Source organism: Macrotis lagotis, chromosome 3 (assembly GCF_037893015.1).
Source record: "Macrotis lagotis isolate mMagLag1 chromosome 3, bilby.v1.9.chrom.fasta, whole genome shotgun sequence".
In the NCBI taxonomy this organism is placed as follows: Eukaryota; Metazoa; Chordata; class Mammalia; order Peramelemorphia; family Peramelidae; genus Macrotis; species Macrotis lagotis.
The window spans coordinates 23,990,359-24,002,239 of record NC_133660.1 but is presented as its reverse complement, the minus strand read 5'-3'; the positions used below and the strand labels follow the sequence as shown (position 1 = coordinate 24,002,239).

Here is an 11,881-nt window from a genome sequence, read left to right as displayed (position 1 = left end):
CTGAGACTTCTCTTGTAGACAATTTGTCATTGTTTTCTTCTTCTGAGGTGGCATTTTTATTGCCTATATCTGTATAATAGTTTCTATGGTTACTGCTCTTTTAGATGTTTTGCTCATTTTGATTGTTTGAGCTCTGGAGTATAGGGAGTAAGGTTCCAAGTTTTTTGTGTAAGTGCAAGGGTCTAATCCCTGCCTTATCAATAACCAAGATGCAGAGATTTGATTCCTCCTTTATGTCCAGGCTCTTCCTATGTGTTTATTCCCAACCCAGGCCTGTCTTTTGCTCCAGGGTTCCCAGGGTTGAGACTTTGTTTGGGGTTGGGACACTCCCTGCTAACTTTCTATCTAGTTGCTGGAACCTGAGCTGTTGTCTAGCTACCAGGACCTAAAAGCCTCCCACTGACTTTCCCATTGTCCCCAGTAGCTGGGCTTTACTTCCCCTTTTCCCCCCTGAAAAGACAGACCTTCACAGAAGATCCTCCACAATGTCTACAGTTGAAAACTTGTTTGGATCTTTTCTTTTTGGTGGGATCTATAGCTTTAATATCTGTATAGAAGCTTCATTTAATGTTGTGTAGGGAAAAGCTCTGGAAGCATGCTAGTTTCATTCTACCATCTGAGCTGTGCCTCAAAAGTCTTCTATTTTTTTTTAAGAATTAAAGAAAACAGCAATAATTTATTAAGAATCTGCTATATGGCAGACACTATATAGCCTAAGAGAAAAAGACAAAAATGAAATAGTCCTTGCCTTCAACCAACTTACATTCTGGGTATATGCACATATAAAATAAGTATATGCAAAATATGTGTAAAAATGCAAGGTGATTTTATATGGGGGGAGGGGAGTATATGAGCATTAGCACCTGAGAAGAATCAGTAATATCTTCATGTATAATATAGCACCTGATCAATTAGTTTTTAAGGAAATAGGATTCTTAGGGGGTGGGAGTACATTCCCAATATATGGGACCAAACCATAAGTAAAGTTGGGATCTCAATCAATGGAAAGCTACAGTCTAGAAATTCAGAATTATGTGTAGCCTATAGCAAAAAGGACAATTTGGCTAGAGCATAGAGTGCTGGAAGGAATATGATCATGTAGGAAAGAGGGATTAGGACTACATTATGAAGATCTTCAAAAGACAATCAGTAAGATCAATTTTTATGAAATGGTTAATATTACACAGGCACTAAAGATGCAGAGAAAGACTAACAACTGAGACTCTGTTGTCAAGGAGTTCGCATTCTAATGGAGGATACAATGTGCAAATACTTGTACATACATGATACAGAATAAGTGGAATGTAATACAAGAGGAAAGCTCCTAGAGGAGTAGGTGGAGGGACTTGTATAATCAGAACTTGAGCTGAGTTTTGAAGGAAGACAGGGAAGATAAGAGAGGAGGGGGGAAGGGCGAGCAGAGCAGCCTAGGTATGGGAGAAGGCCCATGGAGATATCAGAGATAGAAGACTAGATGAGCTAGAGGAGCCGCCAGAAGAACAATGGACTATACTGAACAGGATGGGAAGGAATTGACATGGGAAAAGCCTGCAAAGGTAATGTTACCAGGGAGGGGGCCAGCTGTGCCCATTCAGGGAAGCAACAAAAATTTTGCTGGAGCAACTGGGGTGAGAAGATACAATTGTGATTCTTTGGGTGAAGACCTCATTCAATGAGGTAAGAAATTCTTAGACTTTAATTCACAAATGGTTTACAAGTTACCACAAAAGATGGGCATTTAACACAATTTAAGCTACCTAGTTTGGAAATTCTAATTTATTTAATTGATAAAATATAGGTCAACCATGTGTTATAACTCTTTAAAGCTGATGTTTTTTCTTCATTCTTGAAGAAGACTATGACATCAGGTTGGTGATGCCATGGTAAGTACAAGAATTGGATCAGGCTGCAGCTGAGTGTGGCCAGAGGAGCCTAGAGGGGAGCCCAGAGAGGAGGGATGGGGCTCTTCCTGGGGCCATCCTGCCCTGGCCATGAAGTGAGAGCAGCCTGCCCAGCCTCTGGCCTGGGCCACACTGGCTGGGGTCAACCAAGACAAAATGCCAGGAATCGAGAGCACTTTCTTAGCCATGGATACAGAGGAAGGTGTGGAGGTTGTGTGGAATGAGCTGCACTTCACAGACAGGAAGGCCTTCAAGGCTCATGAGGAGAAGATCCAGACCATGTTTGAACAGCTGGTGCTTGTGGACCATCCCAACATTGTCAAGCTGCACAGGTATTGGCTGGACACACCAGAGTCCAAGGCCCGGGTGATCTTTATCACTGAGTATGTCTCCTCAGGCAGCCTCAAGCAGTTTTTGAAGGAGCCCATAAGGCCATGAATACCTGGTCCTGGAAATGCTGGTGTACACAGATTTTGTCTGCTCTCAGCTTTCTTCACTCGTGCAATCCTCCCACCATTCATGGCAACTTGACCAGTGACACTCTTCATCCAGCACAATGGCCTAATCAAAATTGGTTCTGTCTGGCATAGGGTATTCTCCAATGCAACTCCAGATAATCTTCATAGTCCCATACGAATTGAGTGGGAGGAACAGAGAAAGTTGCATTTTCCTCCCCGGAATATGGCCAGGTTGCTGACGGGACAGCTGTGGACATCTTTTCATTCAGGATGTGTGCACTGGAGATGGTTGTGCTAGAGATCCAATCCAATGGGGACACTCAGGTGACTGCAGAGGCCATTGCCCATGCCAGACACTCACAGAGTGACCCTGATATGCGGGAGTTCATCCTGTCTTGCCTTGTCTTGGACCCAGCCTGCCAACATTCTGCTCACAACCTACTTTTCCACCGAGTTCTCTTTGAAATTCACTCATTGAAACTCTTGGTTGCTCATTGTTTCATCCAGCATCAATATCTGATGCCAGAAAATGTGGTAGAAGAAAAGACTAAGGTAATTGACCTCAATATGGTAATGGCTGAAATTCATCGGACTGGCTGGCCAGAGGTTCAATTGCGGTACTCTGAGGTCTCTTTCTTAGAGTTAGACAAGTTCCTGGAAGATATCAGGAATGGGATCTACCCACTCATGAACTTTGCTGCCTCCCGGCCCCTGGGGCTTCCTCGGGTACTTGCTCCTCCCCCTGAAGATGCCCCAAAAGCCAAGACCCCCACCCCAGAGCCTTTTGATGTGGAGACCAGGAAGGTTGTGCAAATGCATTGCAACATGGAGATGAATGAGGACAGAGCTCAGTGGCATCTCACTCTGCTCCTGGTCCTGGAAGACAAGTTACACTGACAACTGAGCTATGTTCTCCTGCCATCTGACAGTTCTAAGGATCTAGCCACAGAAGTGGTTCATTATGGCTTCATTCATGAGAATGATTGTGAAAAGCTGACTGCCTTTCTGGAGTGTACCTTCCACAAATATTGTTCAGCTCTCCCCTGATTTGGGCCCCATTGTCTACCTACTGGGCCCCTTCTTCCTGTAACCTGGGAAGCATTCCCCAACTATTATCCAGGAGTATGAAGGCATGGGAAGTTTGTCCTGCACCAGTCCAGGATCACAATTTGCTGCTTTCCAGCTCTGAAAGAGACTTGGGGATGGGGGATATAGAGTTATGCTGCTGGAATTGGCTAAGAGAGTGATGAGATGAGGCAGAGGTGTGTATGGGAGTTCCTACAGGAGGTATACCTGATGCTTCCTCCTTGGTGAAAGACTTGGCAGAGGTTAGACTCCCTTTGTCCCCTACCCCCTCCCAAAGAATTTCAGTCAATGAAATTCCTGTCCCTTTCCCCCACCCCACTCCCTACAACCCCAATGCACACATCATTTGGGACCAACACCTCCTCCTCCCTCAAGAACCCATTCCCTCTCCAGGCTTCTGTGTGGGATGGGATACTTTTGGCCCCATTATTTTATCCACCTTTGTGGGCTTATGGTCTATCCTGAGGGATGAGGGGGCTTGTCCTTTTGGTTTATCAGGGAGAAGGACTTTTCCTCCCCCTTTTCTCTCATTCACAAGGCTTTTTTCCCCAATATATTGTTCATGGGATGATAAATAAACAACATACCTGCATAGAAAAAAAAAATTGGATTGGAATAAGGGCTAAGTCACCAACCTCATTCTCTCCTTCAAAGCCATCTAAGATCTAGTGGCCAAATAGGAATCAGGACAACTGAAGATGACTCCAAATGCAAGGCAATTGGGGTTAAGTGACTTGCCCAAGGTCACAAAGCTAGTAAGTATCTGAGGTTGAATTCAAACACCTGTTTTCCTGAGTCCAAGGCCCATGCTCTGTACTTAAAATTATTTGGCTATTGTAAAATTGTTAAGTTATTGGAGTTACCTTAATTGATTGTTTAAGAAAGATTTTATTTATTTTGGATTTTACAATTTTTCCCCTAATCTTCCTTCCCTCCCCCCACCCCCCACAGAAGTAGTCTGTTAGTCTTTACATTGTTTCCATGGTATGCATTGATCTAAATTGAATGTGATGAGAGAGAGAAATCATATCCTTAAGGAAGAAACAAAGTATGAGAGATTTTTAAAGATAAAGATATAAAATAAAATTTAAAAATCTGATAAAATATTGTTCCATAATAGGAGATATTTTTTTCTCTCTTGCTTAAGAAAATGCTGAGCCCTCTTAAAACCTTAAACTTTCTTGCTACTGGGGTCTCCTTAAAAGAAAGCAATCTTCTTACATGCTCTGGGGAAAGTAGTATTAGGAAACTTTGTGATAAAAGCTTGTAAAAGTCATTTTCTAGGGGTGGCTAGGTGGTGCAGTGGATAGAGCACTGGCCCTGGAGTCAGGAGTACCTGAGTTCAAATGTAAACTCAGACACTTAATAATTACCTAGCTGTGTGGCCTTGGGCAAGCCACTTAACCCCATTTGCCTTGCAAAAAAACTAAAAAAAGTCATTTTCTGTGAAAAAAATTTCATCCATGAGTTAATTTATTGCCATGTAAATCTTGTGTCAATTGTTATCCATTTGAGATTAATATGACAATAACTTAACTTTACTTAATGAGATAATGGGACTCTATATATTTTCCTTGTAATATTTTCCATTAGCAATTGAATGGATGAATCTTGTTTCAGCATGTCCCCAACTTCTATCAGACCATGCCTACCCCCATGCTTTGTGAAGATCTTTTAGCATAAAGATACTGTGACAAATGAAATTCTGGGACTTTACATATTTTTCTGGAGATCTATGGTGTGAGGTTTTAAATGTGAATGGTATATAGTGATGTCTATATTCTCTGTGCAAGGTAATCAAAAATTCTATATTAAATATAATTAAGAAACTTTTAAATTTTAAAAATGCATAAATGTGATCATGGTATTTTGAGTGTCCTAAATGTTCTAATATTAAGAAATATCTGTGAATCATTAAAACAGCTAGAATTATTAATTTGGGAGACTAAATATTTGAGAATTTAAATTGTGCTGTTGACAGCAAACAGAATGAATGAATTAAGTTTTCATCTAATAATCTAATTCTTTAACATCAGACTGTTAAGGTCTGTTATATGATGTGCATTATCTCTGGGAGTTTTTATGTGGGGAACTAGTCACATCATACCAACAATTTTCCAAGGTCTCTTTGGGCCAGAAAAGTAATTTCTGAAATTTTTTCTTTATGGCTCCCTGTGTTTTGGTTTCAACATAAAGCATAATCTTTTGACTTAATTTCTCCATCCTATTTCTTTGGCAAAAATAATTCTTCTCACCTACTTACTTTATTCCTGAGGATGGCTATGAGGCAGAAATATGCTAGTTCTAATTTTTACCCAGACCCAAAACAGCACTAAAGATGTTTGCTCCTATTCCTAGCTTTTCTCCCTCCATAGTAAACCTGTACAATCAGAACAGGTATATACAATTTATACCATTTTAAAATGTTTTTGTTTACAGCTATCTAAATTCTAACAACCAGTCAGCTAGATGAGTGTATTGCTTTGACACCTGTTCTCATCCTACATGTTCCTCTAGGAATTAAAATCCTTTAACCTAAGGGAATATTTAGGCATATGATGTAGATTTTTGTGATATTTCTGACAACAATCTAAGTTTTGTTTAAGAAAAGAAACGTTAGTCCTTGTGATCTGTTCTGAAAATTATTTTTTTTAAGAGTAATCCATTTTTCAACTAAAAGTTTTGATTCCTTTAAAACTGGCAGAAGTCTAGAACTGTTTTGTTACAAATCACTTACTAGACAAGTACTGTTCTTAAATGATTTTCCATAGTTTGTAATTATACCACCCCTAAGCTTTTATTTGCAACCCAAGTTGATCTGGGCAACTTATAGTGAGACCAATTTTTTATAAGAGTCATATTGAGCTCTTCACTTAATAATGGGAACTGACCCTCCAAGTATAAACTGAGATTAAATTGAATAATTTCAGGTTTAAAGACCTGAGTTTTCTACGTATATCAACATGAAGATTGACCAACCAGGGATGTAGATTCCTTGATCTGAGAGGCTCCAAGTTTCTTTTTCTAATAATTGACTCAAAAAGAATTTGTGTTAAGAGAACCAATATTTCTCCAACTAACCTGACTTGGAGAAATCCTGGACTGAATAGGTTACATATACTGGTTCAATTACCAAATGACTTAATCTTTATTGGGACCATGGAGTTTGATTTTTATTTTCTATATTTCTCTGCATTGCTATTATTCCTCAGAGCCCTCTTCCTGGGTCTCCTAGCTTTTTTCCTTATCAGTCTCTATTGGTCCCAGGTAATGGTCCTTTTTGGATTCTTTAGTTAGTCTTTTCTAAGGTTTGTTTCCTCCAGGCCATAGGCAGAGTATCACCAATGATGGCCTCTAAAACATACCAACCAGTGGAAGTAACTTTAATTGACTCCTGACTGCAACATATTTTTCCCTTCAAATGGACCTTGGATAGGTAGGGCTAGAGCAATATCCCCTTCCATCTTTGAAAAAGCTGCAAAAGTGACCTCTGTCCCATTCATTTCCATATTAATCTGGGCTCAAATTGTTTGAGGGGAGGAATATATAGCAAGGGAGCTCTGGGATCAGAGAAATATTGTTATGTTTTTGTGCTGGGAACAAATCTTGTAACTTTTTTTATACTGTTAGAGTACTATACTGTACTGTTCTGTATTGATTTGGTGGTGACTAAGTGTCTGACCCCTTGATCATGACCTTAGGGCAGGAGCATGCATGGTGCCAATAGATGTCAAGCATGCTCAGTAGGTATCAAACTCATCTCATGCATAGTACCAAGGAGTGCTGCTTATGCACAGATTGCTGCCTTTTGTCTGGTATTAGCCACTCCTTGGAAACAACAATAAAAAATGATACCTACATCAAGTGTTGGGACACTCCTTAAAGACTGCCATTGCTTCACCTATCAAAGAGAGTATATTTAAGGAGTTATCACTTCCTTATTAGAACTTTTTCCTACTGACCTGAATGATACCTGGTTCCTTCTCCCCCTCTTTTCTTTAAGCAAGATCCACATGCTCCAGCTCTTCAGAAACTCAACTCCTTTCCCAGCTTTTAACTGTCTCTTCAACTATCTTCTTAGAAACTGTCTCTCTTCAACTTGACTGTCCTCTTTGCAGTTCTCCCCAGCTATGTCATACCTCAATTAACTTGATTCTCACATGACCTCTCACCCTCATTTGGGATCAGTGGTTTCCTGCTTTCACTTTAGTCTTTCTTTCCCTCAATTTCGAATGATCAACTTGTTCTTTAAGAAACTTGCTATCAGGGTGGCTAGGTGGCATAATGGATAGAGCACTGGCCTTGGAGTCAGGAGTACCTGAATTCAAATCTGACCTCAGACACTTAATTACCTAGCTGTGTGGCCTTGGGTAAGCTACTTAACCCCACTGCCTTGAAAGTTCTAAAAAAAAAAAGAAACTTACTATCTCAAAAAAAAAAAAAGAAACTTGCTATCTAGCTGCTTCTCTAAAGGACCTAACTTGTATAAGTTTGTGGAATTTTGTTGTAACTTGTAAACTATTTGTGTTACCTGTAAATTAAAATCTAAGCTTTTTTTAACTTCCTTGAATCAGTGATTTGTGAGTTCCTCACACAAATGAACCACAGCTATATCTCTATATCCCAGTTGCTCCAGAAACATTTTTGGCATCTTTGGGTGGGCTACAGCTGCCTTTCTCTCCAAACACAGTAGGAAGGGACCAGATTGTGAAAAAGCTAAATGTGAATTACTAAATAACTTTTTATAGTTGAGCATGAAGGCTATGGGAGGTAGTGGACATTGATTTCCATACTATTTATTTTAAAAAGAAAGTTCTATGTTGGACAGAAAGTCTGCCAAAACCTAATTGGAAAGCTTGATTTTATGTTAGATACTCTCTCTCTCTCTCTCTCTCTCTCTCTCTCTCTCTCTCTTCTGTCCACAATTATGCACCATACACATATATGCATGTCTACACATAGTATAGGTATTTATTACATGTGTAAGAGTTTATGTATAGATTGCATAGAGACACATGTGTATATATCATATGTTTATGAATATAAACATATAAACATTATGTGTGTGCATTGTGTGGGTATATATTATATTATGTGTGTATATTTCAAAAAGAGGAAAGATTATTAGAGAGTAGAATGGGAGCCAGAGAAAAGGAAACTAATTTTTGTGTTGTATGTGTGTAGCTGGCAATAAAACTGAATGAAGCACGACAAAACATAGTGTATTTGAGGTTTGGTTTTGTCCCATTGTATGTGCTCCTGTTCTGTGTGGTGAAACTTACTGAAGGAGAAAGGGAGAATCTGCCCCTGATGAAATGGAAGTCAGTTTGGGTTTTGTTTTTCCAACAATGAAACCATCCAATACCAGGTTGGAATAGGAGCTCCTTTGGAAAAGAGATTGCTTCTTTTCTAGTATCTGGTCCAACATGCATGCTGAGTAAAACTCCTTTTTTAAATTTTTTTCCCCCCTCTACTTTGGTTAGATAAGCAAATAAAAAAGAAAAGGAAGAAAGAGAAGAAGAAAGGGGAAGAAAAGGGAAGAGAAGATGAGGAGAGTAGAGCAGTATTTCATCACTATCATATACTGCAGTTTATCCATTTGAAGTTTCATGTGCAATCATCTCCCCCCCCCCATTCTACTGTGTTATGGAAATGCTTGTTTTATTTCTTAAGCTCAGAATAAAATAATTTTTTAAAGCAGACAAAACAAGAATACTTACTCCTGAGATATTTGTTTCCCTTCCTAAGGATAGTTTTCTCCAAGCAATACTCCCCATCAAGACTGATGTTAGAAATCTAAGATATTTGAGGAAGAGTAGGGTTTCTTTTAAACTTTGCCCATATAGATTGTGAATGATTGATATCCCTAAAATGAGGAAAGATGAGTTGGTTGAGTTTGGTTTGTTGGAAATAAATACATGTTAATCTTCCCAGAGTTTGTCTCTATCAAGATCAAAAGTTATCAGAGATTTTGGCCTTAAAAAGAGCAAACCAGAATTAGGGCAACAAGTATATTTAATGATATTTCTCTAAGTTGAGAATTATGGAGGGACTAAAGCAGAAGGCTGGTCTCCTCACCAAAAGGTTTATCTCCTGATTTAAATAGCAGTGTCCATCAGGAGATGAGATCTGAAATGTCACCTCTGGCTCATACAATCAAAGGAGGGTATAGTATCCAACTTAGAATTGGAGAGGGGGGAAAGTTGAGAAAGAGATGGAGGGAACCCAAGAAGGAAAAGACATTCCAGTAAAAGGGAGAGTCTATTCCTTGAAGGTCTATTGATATCATTAGAAGGTGAATCTCTTGCTTTAAAAAAGGAGGTGTCCCTTAAGAACTCAAATGCTAATTGACTTAATTAACAGGAGCTGCTTTGATTGGACCTTGTCCACTCCTCTCCTTCCTTAATTTGATCTAAGGAGAATTTATGAAATTGGGAAATTTCTAGTTACTTGCCATAAAAATATAATCTGAAAACTTATTCACCTTTGACAATATTATGGAACTGTACCTAGGGTTTTTTTTCTTGTTTTTTTTTTTTGTGGGGCAATAAGGCAACAAGGTCACCCAACTAGTATCAAGAGTCTGAGGTTGAATTTGAACTCAGACCCCTATGACTTCAGGGCCAATGCTCTATTCAATGAAAGGTTAGTAAAAGACTCTAACATGAATTAATTTCTGGATTTGCTATCCATTTCTCAACAGTGACAGAGGCAGTCACTTTATAGGAAAAGATTTATAAAATAGCTAACATTTATATTGCATATTAAGGTTTAAAACATGCTTTAAAGATTTTATCTGATTTGTTCCTTATAACAAACCTGTCAGGTAAGCACTGATATTTGCCCCATTTTGCAGATGAGTAAACAGGCTGAATGAGGGAGGTTGAGTGACTTTCCCAAAGTCTCACAGCTAGAATGTGGATTAGGTAGGATTCAAAACCAATCTTTCTGACTCCATTTAGGTGCTTTATCAGTTATGTTGCCTAAATGCCTCAATTTATCGGGGAAATCTCCAAAGTACCTCCAGGATAACATATTTTTACTAAACATATCACACTAAGCCCACAGGAGTAGTAGAATGTCTAAAATGGATCTTAAAAATAAAAAAAACCCTAAAAGTTATGTGTAACTAGAATGAAATGGATTTCTCATGACCCCAACCCTGCTACCAGCAGGGGAAAAAAAGTTTTTTATAGGAGATTTTCCTCTAGGGCTGATTGATGCCATATTGATTTCTTCTAATTATAAGCATAGTTTACTGAGATTAAGAAGAGTTAATTTTTACAGTTCTGGAGACTTGAAAGGTAAAGAGGAAAGTCTTCAGGTGCAAAACAGACATTCTCTAATCTAGAAAGTGTGGGAAGTTTGGATAACTTAATTGCATATGAAGAGACCAGGGAGACAATAACCTGGCTTCCAGAGCATAGATTGCCTTCTTATTGATTTCCCCTGGCTACTCATCTACCAAAGTGCAGAAGGTGAGAAAGTCTGAATTTAAGCTAATCACCATAAAGCAACCTGGAGGGTGAGTAAAGACTGGTGGTGGTGGTGGTGGGGGGTGTAAGTAAAGACTCCCCTGGGGGTCAGGACAGAAGACACTAACCTTGTTGGGTGTATTGCTTTAATTCATCTTGAAAGAATTTTGACAAGGAACAAGCTTCCACCAGTTTCTGATTTCTCAAACAAATACTATTTATTACCTTAGGGCTAGACTTTTCAGGAGAAATTTGAGACTTCTTACTTTGGTCATAGGAATTGTAAAATAGCCATGGATAAACTCATTATTTCTTAGAATTCAAACTGAACATTTATTTATATACTTGTTTGTTTATTTTTGGTTTGTTTCCATTTAGACAGTACCTGACACATTGTTTTCTTGTTTATACTTTATTTCAATTCAAGTAAGTCTTATCCTGCTACTGTGTACCTATCACAGTCATTGTTTCTAAGGTCACATTGCATACCGATACTCTGTTGCATTTATCACAGCTTGTTTCCCCATTTTCCCAACTGTTGAGCAACTAATTAGTTTCTAGTTCTTGGCTACTAAAAAGAAAAGAAAAAGACTGTTATAAATATTTTGGTGTATATTAGACTTTTATTTTTATCATTGACCTCTTTGCATCATATTCCTTTTCTGGCTGATACATTGCCTCTATTTACAAAGAAAGAATCCCATCTCCATGCCTAAAATTGTTGATTTAAAGCCACACATTTAGTTTCAAATGTTATGTTATTGTTCTTTCCATTTCAGTCCCCCCCCCAATAGATTCCAGAGATTCCTAGGGAGAGATTGATTAAAAGAGATGATGAGAATGGGATCAAGGGTCTTGCCCCTCTTGTCTCTCCTTAGGATGTGAAATAGGTTTATCTACAAAAATTGACAGAATTTGAACTGAGCTAAACATTAGCACAATTTTGGAAATGGGGAGAGAT

General features: G+C 38.7%; 1 protein-coding gene across 1 annotated transcript; it reads left to right on the top strand.

The window, feature by feature from the left end:
- Nucleotides 1-2,047: 2,047 nt before the first annotated feature.
- On the top strand, nt 2,048-3,530 carry NRBP2 (nuclear receptor binding protein 2). The gene is given in 4 exon segments (XM_074227365.1): nt 2,048-2,322; nt 2,325-2,442; nt 2,444-2,568; nt 2,571-3,530. Coding segments are annotated over 4 exon segments (1,344 nt in total). The 5' UTR covers nt 2,048-2,057; the 3' UTR covers nt 3,407-3,530.
- Nucleotides 3,531-11,881: the final 8,351 nt, after the last annotated feature.